Here is a 22,188-nt window from a genome sequence, read left to right as displayed (position 1 = left end):
ACACATATTTTCATCTACATCACAACAGATATCATCCCTGAGTGACCGTGAACCAATGGCTCGTCATTGGTTACACGTCTTTGTGAGTGAAAGCTGAAGTTCACCTGAGAGCAAATGTTCAATTTAGGAAAAAATGATAACGAAAGGTATAAAATTTGCTTGACATAATTAGTTCAAACTAGTTTGACAATTTTGTATGTAATGACTCAAGCAATGAAATGAAGACTATTGTTTTTTATTGGCAACAACTATTCAGCATCCATAAGTATTGTTCATTTTGACTGACATGACATAAGCAAATGATAATGTTATAAAACAGCAGAGAATTGTATGAAAGTAACTGATACATGTTCAGAGGAAGGAGAAATGGCTACTATGATGCACAAATGACTAAATGTGGTTGAACTAATAGTTCTGAGAATTTTCATTCTGATCTGAGAAAACACTGAACACGTGAAGCCACTGACAAACACTGTGAGTGTGAGCATAGTGAGACTTTAAAACCAATGCACTAATGTTCTCAGCTACAGCTGTTTCATGCTCTCATGTCTACTGCGATGAAAACATTAATGAAAAACCGACATTTTTAAGTTGTTTTCATTATTGATATGAAAAGGTCACAAAGGTCAGATCTGAGTCTAAACATTTCTGAACATTGATATGATGCATGTGTTTAATACAGTGATCTGATTTCTGCTGCTGCTGCTGCTGCTGCTGCTGCTGTTGTTGGAAAATCTTCTGCCTCACTGTTTCCACAGGAAGTGGATGTGGTCACTTGATGTGATGAAGCTGCTCGAACACAGCAGCGTCACAGACGAAGGCAACAGTGGCGGTTTTTACCTCAAGCCTGTTGTGACAGGATGTGTGTGTGTGTGTGGGGGCGGAGAAATGGAGGTCAGGTGAAGACGCATCATCAGGTGTGACCTCCGAATCAGAGTGAAAAACACACGAGGCATCGAAAAGAAAAAGACTGAACCAGAAAGTTTCCACAGTTTTTATTTCAGAATATTTTAAATCATTTACATTCAAACTGTAAAGTTTCAGAAAAACAGGAAAAAGTGAACCAAATACAAGACGTTTTACTTAATATAGCAAAAAAATTACACACCCTAAATAACCCTAACCCTGTTAATTCAAGCTTAAAGTAAACGGTAAACTCTTATTCAGATTTATAACCAGATTATTTTTGTTGTGTAAAACTAAAACAGATTTGATTTTTTTCTTTGACTCTGAACAAAACAACTCACTAAACGTCTTTGAGCAACTTTTAAAATCCTAAATAATACAACTAAAATCTCATTCACAGCCCAAGAAGCGAAAGTGTGCGACTAAATCATATTTAGTTCTAATCATTAATCAGAATCAGAATCAGGATTTTTTTGGCCAAGTTTGTTCACAAACAAGGATTTGACTCAGTTCCACTTTTCTCTCAAATACAACAAACAAGCAAATCACTGATTCTTGAGAGTTGGGACAAAATATGTTTTAAAAAACTCTTTTTAAAAATACACACTATATCAATTAGAGTTCTATGTTTCTGCAGAGAAAGGTCTTAGCTATTTAACCATGTAAAGGAACAGGTTCTAAATAAAAACACATTTTTAACAAATAAACATGTTTCCCTTCAGAACTGGATTTGTGTCAACTCCATCAGACACACTAACAAGTAAACAATTATAATTCTTCCAATCCACCAAGAATCTAAAGTTCTGAAGTATGTTGTAATAGTGTTTAGTTACTCTGATATGTAAAACAAATACAATATATACACTTAAGTTGTGATTTCACACTATTCTGAAAACTTTGATTTTAATTTCAATATTGTAAAAACAAATTGAGGAGGATGTAGAGGATGTAGATCAGATGGTCCTTTATTATAAAAACAAACAAACTGAAGGAAGAATATTTTTTTCCCCAAAACATTTACAAAAACATACATCTGACGAAGATCTGACAGTGTTAACAAAAAATGTGTGTGCATTGCTGATTATTGAACAAATATGCTTTTTAAACACTACTACTAAACTTGTACTGAACTTACTGTAAAGCAAACTATAATAAACATATTGCACATACACAGTTTGCAACTATTATAAATTACACCATTTTAAAATATTAAAAAAACAATAAGGGAAACCAGGGGCCCTCCTCCCCCTCTGTTTTCATCTACCTCCCCTACACCACTTCCTGCTCTCCTTTTTCTCACCCACCTCTTGGTGGCATGTGTGTGTCAGTGTGTGTGTGTGTGTTTGTGTGTGTGTGTTTGAGTGTGTTGGATGTGTGATTGCCCTGCACTGCTTACTTCATACTGACAAAATATGTAGCCTAGAATCAGGTTCAATTAGCTTACTTAAGAGTTAAGTTTTGTCTAACCTGCGCTTATGTCTTGAGCAACAGGCGTCAAACATGCTCACGCTCTATGAAGTCCATCACATCAGGGGCTATGCTGTAGATCCCTCGTGTTCTTAATTGGACTGATGATGCATTTCCCATTAGTTTCACTATGATGTCTGAAACTAAAATAATGAAAAATGTACTTGAATATAGAATCAGATTTTTATTTACTTGACATGATGGATGGATAGATGGATGTAAAATCCTCAAGGTACAGTATGTAGTTTTCATAACCAGAAAATCTACACACATGGCTTCTCATCTCTCTCTCTACATACATAAGTGCTAGGAAAGTTACACGTTACACGATAATAAGCAGACCACTGCCTACCCATTCTCTAACCGTCAGATGTATGGTTAAATAATGTAATGCATGCTATGTATGTGCATTTATGTGTAAATAAAACCCTGAAATAACATTTCAACCCTTTACTATATTCACAAATAATATTATATTAGCACATTAAGAGGTTATTGGTGGATTTGTCAACTCCCTCAGTTTACAGGTCAACTGACATAAACTGAGGACACAACTTTAAAAAGCAAATATTGTTTGACGTTCACTTCATGCATTGTTTTTTATATTTATACACCTCCTTTTTCATTTTATATATATGTTTTCACATTGTAGAGCTTTTTTAAAGTTTTTTGGGATGGTTAATATTGTGACCTCTTGCTGAGGACAAGTGCAATAACATGGACCTTCTAACCACAGACCATACATTTACACAAAGTTTCCCCAAAAGGATAAAAAAGTATATTCTAAAAAATACATAGGTATATACAATTCCTTTAGTATGTATGTATGATGAATTTCTTAATTTTTGATATAAATTAGACTTTTCTATGTGGGACATGTTTTGTCCCGACTCTCAAGAATCAGTGAAATATATAAACAGAGTTTTTTTTAGTATAAGTTATTGAGAATATAACAAGAAGTTCCTTCTTGTGTACTCCCGTACGTGTGTACTCCCGTACGTGTGTACTCCCGTACTTGTGTATGCTCGTACTTGGCGAGTATGTGAGTATAATACTTGCAGACCTGAGTAATGAGAAACAGCCTCAGTGACACTGCAGTGTCTGCCTGAACGGTTTGTGTCTGCAGAGATGTTTTCTGCACGTTTCCTGACCCTGGACCTGACCCTGGACCTGACCCTGGACCTGACCCTGGACCTGACCAGGTCTTGGATGGAGGAGGATCAGCACTGATTATCTTCTCTGCAGACCTGATTGTCTTTCTGAGACAAACCACACAGTGATGGAAGTGGAGAGGACAGACTAAACAATGGCTGTGTCAAAGACGCTTTTTTGTATGTTTGTTTTTGTGTGTTAGTTTGTGTTTGTTTGAGTGTGTGTTTATTTGTGTGTTTGTTTTTGTGTGTGTTTGTGTGTTTGTTTGGGTGTTTGTGTGTGTGTGTGTGTTTGTGTGTTTGTTTGTGTGTGTGTGTTTTTTTCTGCAGCAGACTTTACAGAGGAAATAAAACAAGGCTGCGGCGATGACGAGAACAAACACGTGACAAAGACGACGGTGATGAACAACCTCAGAATGTTTCCATCACAGGAAGTGGTAAAGAAAAATAAATCTGCAGCTGAAGATGTGTAAAACATGATCATTATGAACATTACGAACATTTCAACAATAATTACTGAATAATACTTTTTACCAGTTTTATCAGGTTTTTATCATCTTTGTACTTTTTTTTCTTTTTTCTTGAAGAACCAGGATTTCAAGATTTAAACGGAATTTGGACTAAGAACATGAACATGAATGGGTGAGGGTTATATATAAATACATATATATGTATATATACAAATATATATATATATATATATATATATATATATATATATATATATATACAAACATATATATATATACATACATATATATATATGAGTGTGATAAAGTCTATATTACACTAAAAAGACTGAATATGAATCAAACTTTCAGCTGGTGCCCTGACAGCGCATCAGTGTGACTTTAGCGCCATCTTGTGGTCATCATGTGGACATGTTTCACACACATGAAACATGAAAAAGTTTATATTGTTTCTTTTAAAATATACTTTATAGAAAACAAACTGATGAAAATTTATTTTTCATGACTCTTAATTTTTAGTTTTGTTAAACATGAAGCTAACTCAGCGTTGTTAGCATGAAGCTAACTCAGTGTTGTTAGTGTGGTACACATTATTCATCATCTTTTTGGAGTTTTATTAACCTGCATTAAATATTAGTGATAACATGTGGCTCATGTCATTTTAATTAGCCTGATTAGTCTTTAATGATTGTATGAAGACTGATATCATATTTGATTAAAACTTTTTTCAGTGAAGAGAGCAATTCTATAAAATACTCATTCATTCATCTGCTTTTGTGTCACAATGATGTTTTAGATGATGAATCTCTGATACTTAGACAAACTTTCTGACAGGACACATACCTGCATGAGATTATTGATGAATTATCTCCACTCACCACAGATGATCTGACAGTGACTACATTATTATTTTTTACATTTTCTTATATTCACATGGACAAGTGGAAATTAAAGGCGTGATTTATATCAGAACTGTATGTGATAAAGTCATTGATCATGTATTTGTGATTTCTCTGCAAATCAATACATGAAACTTTATCTTTCATTCAGCAGCTTTTAATGCAGGTAACGTCTCTTCAGTAACTGTATGCAGAACACCCCGTAGCACCTCCTACTGACCATAAACTGCTATAACATAAATGTCTCTGTATTACAGTAACAGTAGGAAAACTCATGTTGTTACAATTTGCTGTCGTTTTTTAAAATGAATTAATTTGTAGGATACCTCTACCTTTTTACATGAAATCCCGATGTATCCAGCCTCAGTTTACAGTATTGAACAGTATAAAAACAGTATTGAACAGTACTGAACAGTATAAACACAGTATTGAAAGGTATTGAACATTATTGAACAGTATAAAAACAGTACAGAACAGTATTGAACATTATTGAACAGTATAAAAACAATACAGAACAGTATAAAAACAGTATTGAACGTTGTACATTTTTGTCATTTTGTTATTCTGTTTAAACAAGGGCTTTGTGCTATTTGTTTTTAATTTTAATCTTAATTCTTTTTTAATTTTTAAAATTTTTATCTTGTGTGCTTCTTTTTCTTTTCTGGTACTTACTGAGTCTGATGTGGAGCAACTGTAACAAAACAATTTCCAGTACAGAACAGTACAGAACAGTATAGTATAAAAACAGTATAGAACAGTATAAAAATGGTTACTTTGCTCGAATAAGCTCTGTAAATATTTATATTGGGCTACTTATACATTCAATCGTCCACAGTTCAGTCAAACTTTTTCTCTGATCTTATTAAAAGTGAATGTATCATATTTTTACATATCAAGTGTTTTATCTCTTCAGAGGTTTCCATTATAAGCTGTTTTTCTCTTGGTGACATATTTTCTGCATCAGAAAATCTGTGATCGACCTCGATCTACTTCAAAGACACGTGAACAAGCACTTACCAGGATAAATTACACCTGGTTTGACCAGGCCGCGCCTTTTGGATTAAGTAAGGGTGAATTTAGTAGCATAGATTAAGACTTGCTTTTTCAGAAATCCTGGATATGTCAATTCTGCTTTCATGCAACAGTCCCCTGCTTGGTGTTGAAGCATTTAGCTTTTTCACATGCTAATGTCCACACTGATAAATGGGTGTGTTCTGATCCTTCATCAGAACTGGGTCATCTATGATCCAGAATGTTTAACTGTACTAGTTAAGTTGAACGTTAGTTACCGCACAGCAACACTAAAGCTGGTTGTAGCATTAGCTAGCTAGCATTGTAAACGTTATTGCTGATACATTCAAGAAACAGTGTTTCACATGAAAACAAATTAAGAGTTAAAAGTTTGTCACGGAGAAGGGAGGATGGAAAATAAAAGAAAATGGCCAAACATTTTTAACTCAGCAGAGCAGGAAGTAAAAGGAGGAGGGAACTCATAAATCAGTCACACCTGAGAGCTGAGGAGGGAACAAACAGAAGAAGCTGGAAGGTGGAATGAATGCAGGAGTGTAGACAAGTGAAGAAGTATTCTGAAGTTTGATTAAGTTCTTTGAGCAACTAAAACAGGTAAAGTGAAAGACAGTTTGGTGTGGAACAAACACGAGAGGAATAAACTGATTCCTGCAGCAGGAGACCATGATCTTTGAAAACCTGCTTGGATGCAGTGGCTGAATTCTCGGGAGGAAGACACCTACAAGTGGGTTAAACATTTCTGGAACTCTCCTTTACTTCCAACCTCAAGCTACAGATCACTCCCCTCTTCTCTTTTGTCCTTAATCTCTCTCTCTCTCTCTCTCTCTCTGTGAGTGAATGGTGGCAGTGAGCGTGGCTGAGAGCGTGGTCAGGGTGAGTGAATTTCTGAGAGGGGTCTAGCTGCAGACCTGCATTGTCAGGACCCTTCGTTGCAGACCTGCACTGTGAGGTCTCCTGCACTGTCAGGACCGGAAGTTGATTCGAAGCCTTTCAAAATAAAAGCGACCATACCGGAAGCATATATTCAAAATAAAAGCGAGCATACTTGAAGCATGTATTTTTCGTTCCCCATGTGAAGTGTGAAGACGACGAGGTGAGTAACAGTCAAGTGACAACAACTTTGCGTCATACGAAGAAACAGAAACAGTCTTTCATGCTCTGACAGAATAGCGGACATATTTTTTTTTTTCTTTAGACCAGTTTCGGTGGTCAAAGTGGTGGATCACGGCAAAAAAGCAGCGGAATGGGTGCAGGCGAATCAACACTTGTTTGCAGCCAGAGTGGAGATGCCTCAGATTTTGAACATGAACAGCACCCAAACTGAGGAGGCTGTGCAGGAAATGGGAAAGCTGTTTGACACCATGGATGCGAATGGTGAAGAGAAAGAATTAATTCTTGAGCCTTTTAAATTTATTTTTTTACCAGATGAAAGATATGTGGCTCTTCTGTGAAGAGATTATGGACAAACGAGGGTACTTGGCGTACTGTGAGTACAAAGAGTAGAAAGAAAAAAAAAACAAAAGTTAAAATTGTGGAAACAGGTTGTTGTTGTTGTTGTTAAAACACTAATAATTAAAATCATTAAAAAAAACTGCTTAGGAGATATTGGTTATCTGGGTCATGTAACTAGGTATTCGGTAATTCACTTTGAATACACAAAGCTACGTTTTGAGCAAATAAAGAAGTTTAAAAATCAAATCTCTCTCTCTCTCTCTCTCTCTCTCTCTCCCTCACACAAACACACCCTGTCCATATCCCTCTGAACTGAACTGACCTAAAATTGTATTCACCTTCACCATTACCCCCACACACACACACACACATAAATAATAATCCTAATCCATTTAATCCATTCATATCCCACTGAATTGAAATTATATCCAACCCCATCTATCACATCCCTCCTGTGAAAACTTTCCAGAACAGCCTTCTTCCACATTATGAAAATTAGAAACATTCTGTCCTTACAGGATGCTGAAAAACTAGTTCATGATTTTGTTACATCTAGATTAGATTACTGTAACTCCTTATTATCAGGATGTTCCAACAAGTCTGTTAGAACCCTTCACAGGGTGCACGCACATTCACTCTATCACACTCAGGGTATGAATATGACTTTTGTTTGTGTCTTTCCTTCCTTCCCTCTCTCTCTCTCTCTGTATTCTCATCTTGCAGGTTGCAGGATCAAGATTCAGTTTTCGAGGCTAGCCATATCATACATATCATCACCATTATTATTGTGCTATAATTAAAAGTCGATATCATTGACTGTATAAACTTGTAACTTGATACAGTTGTTGTGTATCTGCTCCTGGTCTGTCTCTCTCTTCTGTCTCTACCTCATCTCCCTCTTGTCCTTTCTCTCCCCCCTTTCTGTCCCCCACCTCTCCTCTGTCCCCCATTTTCCTTTCACCCCAATCGGTCGAGGCAGATGACCGCACATCTCTGAGCCTGGTTCTGTCAGAGATTTCTTCCTGTTAAGAGGGAGTTTTTTCTCTCCACTGATGCCTAGTGTTTGCTCATTGTGTGAACTGTTGGGGTTCTCTGCTCTCCTTAATGTTGTCTATGTACAGTGCCTTGAGATAATGTATGTTACGATTTGGCGCTATACAAATAAAATTGAATTGAATTATTATTTTGAAGATAATGTGCACAAAAGTACATTTGCCTTGGTTGAAGGCAAAGTTTGACTCCACGTTTGTCTTCAGACAGTTAAGTGGAGAACCTTCTTTTTGATTTCAGAGAATCTGCTGTTTTTGTCACAATAGAGCCTGAGATGTACATGTACACTCTGGTGGTTTTCCTGGATGTTGTCGATACCAGAAGAAATAATCACTAGCTGTCATTGTTGTGTGATATTTGTAGTACAGAGAGGCAGACGTGTGTTCTGAAGTGAACTCTTCAGTCTTGAATGGAGTCAGTTCTTCACAGTTGATGCCTGAAGGAGAAAATAATGATGTCAAAGACAATTCACATTCACATGTTATTGGAATGAAAACTTTTTGTGTCTTATAATGTAACAAACCTTTTAGAGTGTTAAGAAGCAGCAGAGAAAATACAGAGTGATGCAGTGACAGCATATTGAATAAAGGTCATGTTAATGGTTTGTATCTTGAACTGCTGCTGAATATGGAAGCTCCTCTCTCCTCTATAGTTCATTGATAACTCAGCTCCTCCCTGAATCTCTGCGTCTCCTCTTAGATGTGTATTTTCTCTTCTCTCTGTTACACTTCCTCCTGCTTCACACTGACAGCAGCATTTAGTTCAAGCTGAAGGTAGACGGTCTTTAGTCTGTTTTTGGAATAATTGTGTTTTTGGCCATTTTCTACATAAAACACAGAGTCATCAGCAAACATGTGCATCTAAACATCAGGACACACAGCTGTCAAATCAATAAAGTATAAACTAAATCAAAGTGGGCCCAGTATGGATCCTTGTGGAACACCAATGGTTTTTGGTCTGTTTTTGGAGACACATTTTTTAGTAGAATGTACAGAAAAGTAGCAGAGATTTATAGATTCAAAGTTTTATTTTGTCCTAGCACAGAAACATGTGATTATGCAGCAGAGTCATTTGTCTTAGTGTTGAAGATGTCGTCACTTTCAAATACATGAAGATGAAGAAACACATGTAAAACTGACCATCAAGAGTTTGGAATAATTGTGTTTTTGGACATTTTCTACATAAAACACAGTCATCAGCAGACATGTGCATCCAAACATCAGTGGAAACACAAAGGACCTGACTGATAGTTATATAATGTGGTTGCTGATCTGTAAACCTATGACCTGACTTTCAAACTGGGTTTGCCACTCATGTGACTCCGCCCACTGAGTTTCATGAGCACCTGTAACCACAGAATCCAGTGATATGAAGGTGTGGTTTGAATCCCACTTCCCTGGTGTTTGAAGAACAGTCAGATATCTGTGCTCAGGTTTGTGTACAGCCTCTTCTACACTTTGTCTCACTGTGTTTCTAGAGCACAGTAGTAGAGAGCTGAGTCTGCCAGGGTCAGTCTGCTGATGGTCAGTTCAGTTGATGATGGGGTGGTACTGGATGTGTATCGACCTGGAGGAATATTTTGATTTTGATTGGCTTTTCCTCCTTTCCAGAGAATAAAGTGAGGAGCCTGAAGGTCAGAGTGATGTTTGTACCAGTAAAGGTAAGCATTGTTTAACGTTGTCTCATATTCACATCTGAGTGTAACAGATTCTCCTTCTCTTCCACTGACTTCATGTCTTACAGCAGAGATTTTGTCTCCTGCTGCTCGTCCTGGAAAAAGTGGAGAAAATGAAGCTTTAGACCAACATCGTCCACAAGTGTCCCTCAGTAGACACAAACAGCTCAGCTAGAAACATGAGGACATAACTAGGTTGTTCAGGACGTCGTGACAAAGATGATTGTGTGATTTCTGAAATGTAGAAGAAGATGATGTTAAAGCAGCAGGTGAAGTGATACAGTGATTTGTAGTCAAACTCACCTATGAAGTGAGATAAAGACAGAAATAGGTAAAACATCATGTCTTTGGAGATGTTGAAGCCAAAAAGAAAACAGATGAACAATGTTCTTCCTCTAAACAGTCTCTCTGCTGCACACACCTTCTCCTCAACATCAAGCTGATTCTGCTTTTACTTCCTGTGGAGACACAAACCGTCTCACTGGCTGAGTCGGTTTTCAGGGGGCGGGGCCATCTGTTCAATTTCTTAGAGATTCTTTCTTCTAAAGTTCAGGTTCAAGTTAAAAAGAATCTGAACTGGAACGTAAGAAACCACTGAGGTGTAACAGAGTGTGACTCCCTCTAGTGGATGTAGTGTTTTTGTACAGAGTTATGGTGTTTCCTGTCACTGTGGGCCTCACAGCACAGTAGTAAACAGCAGAGTCTGTCACTGCAGCTGAGTTGATCTGCAGATTTATTTTTCTCTTGTCATCACTCACTGTAACAGACAGTCCGGAGACTAGAACACTGAGTGTTTCTCCTGTTCCTGAGTGAGACATGAGGAACTCTGGTGGTTTTCCTGGATGTTGTCGATACCAGAAGAAATAATCATCAGCAGCAGATTTGTAATATTTGTAGGACAGAGAGACAGACGTGTGTTCTGAAGTGAACTCTTCAGTCTTGACTGGAGTCAGTTCTTCACAGTTGATGCCTGAAGGAGAAAATAATGATGTCAAAGACAATTCACATTCACATGTTATTGGAATGAAAACTGTTTGTGTCTTATAATGTAACAAACCTGTTAGAGTGTTAAGAAGCAGCAGAGAAAATACAGAGTGATGCAGTGACAGCATGTTGAATAAAGGTCATGTTAATGGACTGTATCTTGAACTCTGCTGAATATGGAAGCTCCTCTCTCCTCTATAGTTCAGTTACAACTCCTCCCTCAGTAACAAGCTCCTCCCTTAATCTCTGCGTCTCCTCTTAGATGTGTATTTTCTCTTCTCTCTGTTACACTTCACTTCACTGGTTTAATGACAGAACTTGTTTCTGTCAGACGGGAGTGCTGCAAAGCTGAGCGCAAGTGGAAAAAGGACAAACTGCAGGTGTCATTTTTCTGAACTTTTTTATTGAGAAGTTTGCAACTGCGAGGGCGCTCATATTACCTCCTGCATCTGACCATGCTGTCTATGTCCCTTGTTGTGCTGTTTTTAATCAGTTTGAGCCTGTGGCTCTATCCATGTTAGGGTATGTGGTTGGCCACATCAAACCTTCCGGTTCCCCTTGTGATGCTGTCCCTCCTCGATTATTTAAAGAGGTTTTCCCTATCATAAGTCGGTCAGTGCCATTATTAACAGCAGTCTGTCTTCTGGTGTGGTGCCTGCAAATTTTAAAGGTGACATCGAATGCTTGTATCACACATATATGTTAGTTATGGAGGTCTACTTACATATATTAACTTGTTTTCATGGTTAAAAACCTACTAGTCGCTGCAAACGAGCCGATCAAAATATCTCCTCACTGACGCTCTCGTCAGCCGTGCTGTTTCAGACCAAAATCACACCCCCAGAACATGGACTGTGTTGTGATTGGCCAGCCAACAAGAGCTTTCCCACTGTCCTGTGATTGACCAGGTACCTGAAAGTGACGTAATTGGTAGGCCAGCTCTCAGATACACAGCTCCCCCTCTGGCACGGTGGATGCTCTGCATCTCAGTTCTTCTTCTGCGGTTGAATGTACGCACCCGGATGTGCCCTGACTAGTGCCGCACCAGGAGGCGCTAATGGTGGTGAGAGGAGTGGTGAGGATTTCTGATGACGACATCACACACACAAACGCAGCGTTAATTGGAGCTTCCGGTCTATGTCGCCTTTAAACATGAAGTTGTACAACCCTTGATTAAGAAACTGGGTCTTGATAAATTTGTTTTGGCAAATTTTAGGCCCATTTCCAAGCTGTCTTTTCTCTCTAAAATCTTGGAGAAAATAGTTTATAGTCAGCTAAAGTTATTTCCGGATGAGTGTGATATCTTGGAGGTGTTTCAGTCAGTTCAGTTTTAAAACATTTCATAGCACAGAATCAGCATTATTAAAGGTTTTCAACGACATCCTACTGGCTACTGATTCTGGTGACGTTGTTGTGCTTGTCCTGCTTGACCTGACCACAATGTTTTACTGTTTCGTTTACAGCACCTAGTGGGCATTAGTGGTACTGCATTGCAATGGTCCAGGTCATATCTGGCAGATAGAACTATGTGTGTAAGGCTTGCTGGTTCAGAATCCTCATCTGCTCCCCTGTCATGCAGGGTCCCACAGGGCTTAATTTTAGGGCCCCTGCTTTTTTCACTTTACTTACTTCCCTTGGGTTCCATTCTTAGGAAACACGGTATCTCCTTCCACTGTTACGCCGGGGACAGTCAGATTTATGTACCCTTAAAGCGGAAGGAGGCCTCATCTATCAATTCACTTCTTGAGTGTCTTGACGAGATAAAAGCGTGAATGGCCGGGAACGCTTTACATTTTAATGAAAGGAAGACGGACGTAATAGCATTTGGACCCAATGGCTCCCGTGAGTCCCTTCCTGTTGACCTGGGCCCTTTGACACAGCATGTAAAGCCTACAGTCACAAATCTGGGTTTTAAAATGGACTGTGATTTTAAATTGAACCTTCAAATTGGTGCAGTAGTGAAGTCCTGCTTTTTCCACTGAAGAAAGCTGACAAAGGTAAAACCTTTTCTCTCAGCCCAGACTGTAATCTATGCGTTTATTACGTCTCGTTAAGAATACTGTAATGCACTTCATCTTGGAGTCAGTCAGATGTCCATCTCACATTTCCAGCTCGTCCAAAATGCTGTGGCACGTAAGAGGGAACACATAACGCCTATTTTAGCCTCACTGCACTGGCTGCCTGTGCATTTTAAAATCCTTTTATTTGTTTTTAAATCCTTAAATGGTCTTGCCCTGCCGTACCTCTCTGAGCTGCTTCATCCATACGATGATTAACTTTATCAAAACATCAGCAGAAAAATGTACTGTTTATAGATTAGAACTTTGTGATTCACGTTATCAAAATCAAGAAACACAGAAACAACAAAATCACCGTTAACCTTTAACCCACAGAGATTTGTTTGTTTTCTAACAATTAGTTTTCTAATGTTATTTAAATGTTTAAGAAAATGTGTTCAGTTTAAGGAGAAACCACAGTTTTTAATCATTTCATAACTTTATGTAGCAGACAATTAAATAGTTTTTGTGTTAAGCTCCACATGAATCAACTTTGAAAAAGGTTTTATTTCACCTGCTTTGTATCATTTTAGGGGCGAGATTCAGTTTTCGAGGCTACCCATATCATACATATCATCACCATTATTATTGTGCTATAATTAAAAGTCGATATCATTGACTGTATAAACTTGTAACTTGATACAGTTGTTGTGTATCTGCTCCTGGTCTCTCTCTCTCTCTTCTGTCTCTACCTCATCTCCCTCTTGTCCTTTCTCTCCCCCCTTTCTGTCTCCCACCTCTCCTCTGTCCCCCTTTTTCCTTTCACCCCAACCGGTCGAGGCAGATGACCGCACATCTCTGAGCCAGGTTCTGTCAGAGATTTCTTCCTGTTAAGAGGGAGTTTTTTCTCTCCACTGATGCCTAGTGTTTGCTCATTGTGTGAACTGTTGGGGTTCTCTGCTCTCCTTAATGTTGTCTATGTACAGTGCCTTGAGATAATGTATGTTACGATTTGGCGCTATACAAATAAAATTGAATTGAATTATTATTTTGAAGATAATATGCACAAAAGTACATTTGCCTTGGTTAAAGGCAAAGTTTGACTCCACGTTTGTCTTCAGACAGTTAAGTGGAGAACCTTCTTTTTGATTTCAGAGAATCTGCTGTTTTTGCCTGAGATGTACATGAGAAACTCTGGTGGTTTTCCTGGATGTTGTCGATACCAGAAGAAATAATCACTAGCTGTCATTGTTGTGTGATATTTGTAGTACAGAGAGGCAGACGTGTGTTCTGAAGTGAACTCTTCAGTCTTGACTGGAGTCAGTTCTTCACAGTTGATGCCTGAAGGAGAAAATAATGATGTCAAAGACAATTCATATTCATATGTTATTGGAATGAAAACTTTTTGTGTCTTATAATGTAACAAACCTGTTAGAGTGTTCAGAAGCAGCAGAGAAAATACAGACTGACGCAGTGACAGCATATTGAATAAAGATCATGTTAATGGTTTGTATCTTGAACTGCTGCTGAATATGGAAGCTCCTCTCTCCTCTATAGTTCATTGATAACTCAGCTCCTCCCTGAATCTTTGCGTCTCCTCTTAGATGTGTATTTTCTCTTCTCTCTGTTACACTTCCTCCTGCTTCACACTGACTGCAGTATTTAGTTCAAGCTGAAGGTAGACCGTCTTTAGTCTGTTTTTGGAATAATTGTGTTTTTGGCCATTTTCTACATAAAACACAGAGTCATCAGCAAACATGTGCATCTAAACATCAGGACACACAGCTGTCAAATCAATAAAGTATAAACTAAATCAAAGTGGGCCCAGTATGGATCCTTGTGGGACACCAGTGGTCTTTGGTCTGTTTTTGGAGACACATTTTTTAGTAGAATGTACAGAAAAGTAGCAGAGATTTATAGATTCAAAGTTTTATTTTGTCCTAACACAGAAACATGTGATTCTGCAGCAGAGTCATTTGTCTTAGTGTTGAAGATGTCGTCACTTTCAAATACATGAAGATGAAGAAACACATGTAAAACTGACCATCAAGAGTTTGGAATAATTGTGTTTTTGGACATTTTCTACATAAAACACAGTCATCAGCAGACATGTGCATCCAAACATCAGTGGAAACACAAAGGACCTGACTGATAGTTATATAATGTGGTTGCTGATCTGTAAACCTATGACCTGACTTTCAAACTGGGTTTGCCACTCATGTGACTCCGCCCACTGAGTTTCATGAGCACCTGTAACCACAGAATCCAGTGATATGAAGGTGTGGTTTGAATCCCACTTCCCTGGTGTTTGAAGAACAGTCAGATATCTGTGCTCAGGTTTGTGTACAGCCTCTTCTACACTTTGTCTCACTGTGTTTCTAGAGCACAGTAATAGAGAGCTGAGTCTGCCAGGGTCAGTCTGCTGATGGTCAGTTCAGTTGATGATGGGGTGGTACTGGATGTGTATCGACCTGGAGGAATATTTTGATTTTGATTGGCTTTTCCTCCTTTCCGGAGAATAAAGTGAGGAGCCTGAAGGTCAGAGTGATGTTTGTACCAGTAAAGGTAAACATAGTCTGACGTTGTCTCATATTCACATCTGAGTGTAACAGATTCTCCTTCTCTTCCACTGACTTCATGTCTTACAGCAGAGATTTTGTCTCCTGCTGCTCGTCCTGGAAAAAGTGGAGAAAATGAAGCTTTAGACCAACATTGTCCACAAGTGTCCCTCAGTGGACACAAACAGCTCAGCTAGAAACATGAGGACATAACTAGGTTGTTCAGGACGTCGTGACAAAGATGATTGTGTGATTTCTGAAATGTAGAAGAAGATGATGTTAAAGCAGCAGGTGAAGTGATACAGTGATTTGTAGTCAAACTCACCTATGAAGTGAGATAAAGACAGAAATAGGTAAAACATCATGTCTTTGGAGATGTTGAAGCCAAAAAGAAAACAGATGAACAATGTTCTTCCTCTAAACAGTCTCTCTGCTGCACACACCTTCTCCTCAACATCAAGCTGATTCTGCTTTTACTTCCTGTGGAGACACAAACCGTCTCACTGGCTGAGTCGGTTTTCAGGGGGCGGGGCCATCTGTTCAATTTCTTAGAAATTCTTTCTTCTAAAGTTCAGGTTCAAGTTAAAAAGAATCTGAACTGGAACGTAAGAAACCACTGAGGTGTAACAGAGTGTGACTCCCTCTAGTGGATGTAGTGTTTTTGTACAGAGTTATGGTGTTTCCTGTCACTGTGGGCCTCACAGCACAGTAGTAAACAGCAGAGTCTGTCACTGCAGCTGAGTTGATCTGCAGATTTATTTTTCTCTTGTCATCACTCACTGTAACAGACAGTCCGGAGACTAGAACACTGAGTGTTTCTCCTGTTCCTGAGTGAGACATGAGGAACTCTGGTGGTTTTCCTGGATGTTGTCGATACCAGAAGAAAGAATCATCAGCAGCAGATTTGTAATATTTGTAGGACAGAGAGACAGACGTGTGTTCTGAAGTGAACTCTTCAGTCTTGACTGGAGTCAGTTCTTCACAGTTGATGCCTGAAGGAGAAAATAATGATGTCAAAGACAATTCATATTCATATGTTATTGGAATGAAAACTTTTTGTGTCTTATAATGTAACAAACCTGTTAGAGTGTTCAGAAGCAGCAGAGAAAATACAGACTGACGCAGTGACAGCATGTTGAATAAAGGTCATGTTAATGGTTTGTATCTTGAACTGCTGCTGAATATGGAAGCTCCTCTCTCCTCTATAGTTCATTGATAACTCAGCTCCTCCCTGAATCTTTGCGTCTCCTCTTAGATGTGTATTTTCTCTTCTCTCTGTTACACTTCCTCCTGCTTCACACTGACTGCAGTATTTAGTTCAAGCTGAAGGTAGACCGTCTTTAGTCTGTTTTTGGAATAATTGTGTTTTTGGCCATTTTCTACATAAAACACAGAGTCATCAGCAAACATGTGCATCTAAACATCAGGACACACAGCTGTCAAATCAATAAAGTATAAACTAAATCAAAGTGGGCCCAGTATGGATCCTTGTGGGACACCAGTGGTCTTTGGTCTGTTTTTGGAGACACATTTTTTAGTAGAATGTACAGAAAAGTAGCAGAGATTTATAGATTCAAAGTTTTATTTTGTCCTAACACAGAAACATGTGATTCTGCAGCAGAGTCATTTGTCTTAGTGTTGAAGATGTCGTCACTTTCAAATACATGAAGATGAAGAAACACATGGAAAACTGACCATCAAGAGTTTGGAATAATTGTGTTTTTGGACATTTTCTACATAAAACACAGTCATCAGCAGACATGTGCATCCAAACATCAGTGGAAACACAAAGGACCTGACTGATAGTTATATAATGTGGTTGCTGATCTGTAAACCTATGACCTGACTTTCAAACTGGGTTTGCCACTCATGTGACTCCGCCCACTGAGTTTCATGAGCACCTGTAACCACAGAATCCAGTGATATGAAGGTGTGGTTTGAATCCCACTTCCCTGGTGTTTGAAGAACAGTCAGATATCTGTGCTCAGGTTTGTGTACAGCCTCTTCTACACTTTGTCTCACTGTGTTTCTAGAGCACAGTAGTAGAGAGCTGAGTCTGCCAGGGTCAGTCTGCTGATGGTCAGTTCAGTTGATGATGGGGTGGTACTGGATGTGTATCGACCTGGAGGAATATTTTGATTTTGATTGGCTTTTCCTCCTTTCCAGAGAATAAAGTGAGGAGCCTGAAGGTCAGAGTGATGTTTGTACCAGGAAAGGTAAACATAGTTTGACGTTGTCTCATATTCACATCTGAGTGTAACAGATTCTCCTTCTCTTCCACTGACTTCATGTCTTACAGCAGAGATTTTGTCTCCTGCTGCTCGTCCTGGAAAAAGTGGAGAAATGAAGCTTTAGACCAACATCGTCCACAAGTGTCCCTCAGTGGACACAAACAGCTCAGCTAGAAACATGAGGACATAACTAGGTTGTTCAGGACGTCGTGACAAAGATGATTGTGTGATTTCTGAAATGTAGAAGAAGATGATGTTAAAGCAGCAGGTGAAGTGATACAGTGATTTGTAGTCAAACTCACCTATGAAGTGAGATAAAGACAGAAATAGGTAAAACATCATGTCTTTGGAGATGTTGAAGCCAAAAAGAAAACAGATGAACAATGTTCTTCCTCTAAACAGTCTCTCTGCTGCACACACCTTCTCCTCAACATCAAGCTGATTCTGCTTTTACTTCCTGTGGAGACACAAACCGTCTCACTGGCTGAGTCGGTTTTCAGGGGGCGGGGCCATCTGTTCAATTTCTTAGAGATTCTTTCTTCTAAAGTTCAGGTTCAAGTTAAAAAGAATCTGAACTGGAACGTAAGAAACCACTGAGGTGTAACAGAGTGTGACTCCCTCTAGTGGATGTAGTGTTTTTGTACAGAGTTATGGTGTTTCCTGTCACTGTGGGCCTCACAGCACAGTAGTAAACAGCAGAGTCTGTCACTGCAGCTGAGTTGATCTGCAGATTTATTTTTCTCTTGTCATCACTCACTGTAACAGACAGTCCAGAGACTGGAACACTGGGTGTTGTTCCTGTTCCTGAGTGAGACATGAGGAACTCTGGTGGTTTTCCTGGATGTTGTCGATACCAGAAGAAATAATCCCTAAATACCGCTTCTCTGAAAAAGTTGTAGGACAGAGAGACAGACGTGTGTTCTGAAGTGAACTCTTCAGTCTTGACTGGAGTCAGTTCTTCACAGTTGATGCCTGAAGGAGAAAATAATGATGTCAAAGACAATTCACATTCACATGTTATTGGAATGAAAACTGTTTGTGTCTTATAATGTAACAAACCTGTTAGAGTGTTAAGAAGCAGCAGAGAAAATACAGAGTGATGCAGTGACAGCATGTTGAATAAAGGTCATGTTAATGGTTCGTATCTTGAACTCTATTATGGAAGCTCCTCTCTCCTCTATAGTTCAGTAACAACTCAGCTCCTCCCTGAATCTTTGCGTCTCCTCTTAGATGGTTATTTTCTCTTCTCTCTGTTACACTTCCTCCTGCTTCACACTGACAGCAGCATTCAGCATGTTTGGCTGTATTTTTAATGTGTGTCTCCTGTAAGTAAATAATATCTGCCTTTAAGCTTTTCAAATGTGCCAGAATGTTCCCTCTTTTGACTTGATGATTCTTGCAATATCACCATTTGAAAACACAGTGGTCATATATATTAATATGGTACATTTAGATTATAACAAAGTGTGCTGTAGAGTTCCACCATTGTAGTATCAGAATACCTGAGATGCTGTATTAGAACATGAAAATGAACAAAAACAACAATACAACCAAACGATAAGAACAATATAATGTTCTCCGGGACCCTCTGCCTCTCTTCCCCTTGCCTCTGAGAACGAACTTCTCCTAGATCAAACCTACTAGCCTCATAACTGTCCATATTAACCTGTGCTGGTGACATTTTTGACACTCAGAAACTTCTGAGAAGAGAGTCTCAGGATGTGTTCCTGGACTGGATCATGATGGATCCGTGCAATGATCTGTCGGGGAGGGGCATCAGCTGCAGCTGCCCTGCCGCGGATTCTGTGCACACAGTCAATTTTGACTGGTTTGTTGCCAAAGTTTTCCTCTCCCAGGAGCTCCGGAATGAGTTAGGTAACAAAGTCCGTAGGATTACCTTTTTCCATTCCCTCTTTGACTCCAATTATGCAAATGTTTTGCCTCCTGGAGAGTAAGACCAAGTCATCCCGTCTCTCGCCAAGTGATTGGGCTGTATCCTCCCACCTTGCACACCAATCTTCCAAGCTCCTCAACATCTGCCATTGTCTGCTTCAAATCCACAAGAGATATTTGAAGTGTGTCAAACCTTTTGTCGACGTTCTGGCTCAGCTGATTGATAGCAGAAATTATGTCTGTGGTGGTCGGCATCTCACTGCGCGGCGCATCGTCGGTGTGTTCACTGCTGGCGTTAGCCCCACTGTTAGCGCTGTCTGCATTCAAGCGTTTACAAAATATTCTTGTTAAATCGAGTTTTTAAATTGTTTTGTTCATATAATGGAGCGGAGCCTCACTCAAACACGTCTATCTCATCTCGCGCCCTAAGTGGTTACCCCTGTTTATAGATTTAATACAAGAACTTTGTGATTCACTTTATGAAAATCAAGAAACACAGAACCAACCAAATCACCTTTAACCTTTAACCCACATAAATGTGTTTGTTTTAATATTATTTGAATGTAAAAGAAAACATGTTCAGTTTAAGGAGAAACCACAGTTTTGCTTTGTATTTAAGATACGATAAGATACGATAAGATAAGATAGTCCTTTATTTGTCCCGCAGTGGGGACATTTGCATTGTCACAGCAGCAAGACAGTAAAGATAAAGATAATAAATAATAAACATGCATTACCAAAAAAGGAAATTACAATATAAGAAGATATTAACACTTAGACTATATACAATTAGTTAAAAATAGAATGTAGAATGTACATTTTAGACAGAATACACACAATTGATATTTACAGTATAAATATGTATAGGTATATTGCACTTGTGAGAATTTACAGTATATTGCACGTGGAAGGGAGGAAGGAATGAGGAGCCTGGTTATGTGTGGTCTACTGCGAGCTGTGTTTATCATTTCACAACTTTATTTAGCTGATAATTAAATGATTTGTGTTGAAGGGGCGAGTAAAACAATAGAAGTTCTTGACTCGTTAATGTTGGAAGAATTGACCCGAAACAAGCTTCTTTCATAATTACTGGACCTTACTGGAATACATGATGATGTATCTTCAACACATGTGATGTTTTAAGAAGAATTACATCCAATAAAAATATTGTAGGGCCCAGGATTGAACCCTGAGGTAAACCATAAGAAATCAGAGCTTTAGAAAACAATATTAAAAACACTAAAAGAGAACAGAAAATATTACAATACAATGTTATATTTCCAACCAGTTCATGGACACATTTATCACATTGTATAATCTGTTTTTAATACTTTCTGTAAATGATTCCATGACTGATATTAAATATTTGACTCACAGTCAGATTCTCTGTCATATGAAAGAAACATCATCACAAACACTGAGGTGTAACAGTGTGTGACTCCCTCTGGTGGATGTAGTGTTTTTGTACAGAGTTGTGGTGTTTCCTGTCACTGTGGGCCTCACAGCACAGTAGTAAACAGCAGAGTCTGTCACTTTAGCTGAGATGATCTTCAGATCTACACGTTTGTCTGTTTTGTTGATGTGAGCAGAGAAACCAGAAATCTCTGCGCTGATGAATCCGTCCTCTGTGATGAGGAGCAGGAACTCTGGTCTGGATCTCTGCTGCTGTTGCTGGAACCACTGGATATTGTTGATACTCCCCTCATATTTACAGCTCAGCTTGATGTTTCCTCCCTCTGGTACAACTTCTTCAGAACTTTCTGGATTGATGCTGTTCATAGAACACATGGCTGCAAAATAAATATAATTCATGTCCGTTAGACTGTAAGAGATTCTAATATCAAGAGACTCAAGAGGTTCAAAAGTTGACAGATGATCCTCTAGTGATGACATGTAAAAGAAGACGATGTTAAAGCAGCAGGTGAAGTGAGACAGTGATTTGTTTTCAAACTCACCTATGAAGTAAGATAAAGACAGAAAGAGGGAAAACATCATGTCTTTGAGATGTTGAAGCCAAACAGAAAAGAGATGAACAATGTTCTTCCTCTAAACAGCCTCTCTGCTGCACCTTCTCCTCACCATCAAGCTGATTCGGCTTTTACTTCCTGTGGAGACACAAACCATCTCATTGGCTGAGTCAGCTTTCAGGGGGCAGGGCCATCTGATCAATTTCTTAGAGATTCTTTCTTATAAAGTTCAGGTTCAAGTTAAAAAGAATCTGAACTGGATCATAAGAAACCACTGAGGTGTAACAGAGTGTGACTCCCTCTAGTGGATGTAGTGTTTTTGTACAGAGTTGTGGTGTTTCCTGTCACTGTGGGCCTCACAGCACAGTAGTAAACAGCAGAGTCTGTCACTGCAGCTGAGTTGATCTGCAGATTGATTTTTCTCTTGTCATCACTCACTGTAACAGACAGTCCAGAGAC

At 38.9% G+C, this 22,188-nt stretch overlaps 1 gene segment (V, D, J or C); it reads right to left on the bottom strand.

The window, feature by feature from the left end:
* Positions 1-21,096: 21,096 nt before the first annotated feature.
* On the bottom strand, positions 21,097-21,826 carry LOC122769521. The segment is given in 2 exon segments: positions 21,097-21,552; positions 21,718-21,826. Coding segments are annotated over 2 exon segments (441 nt in total).
* Positions 21,827-22,188: the final 362 nt, after the last annotated feature.

This window comes from Solea senegalensis, linkage group LG1 (genome assembly GCF_019176455.1).
Source record: "Solea senegalensis isolate Sse05_10M linkage group LG1, IFAPA_SoseM_1, whole genome shotgun sequence".
NCBI classification, from domain to species: Eukaryota; Metazoa; Chordata; class Actinopteri; order Pleuronectiformes; family Soleidae; genus Solea; species Solea senegalensis.
Note: the sequence above shows the minus strand (reverse complement) of the source record. Positions and strands in the feature narration are given on the sequence as shown.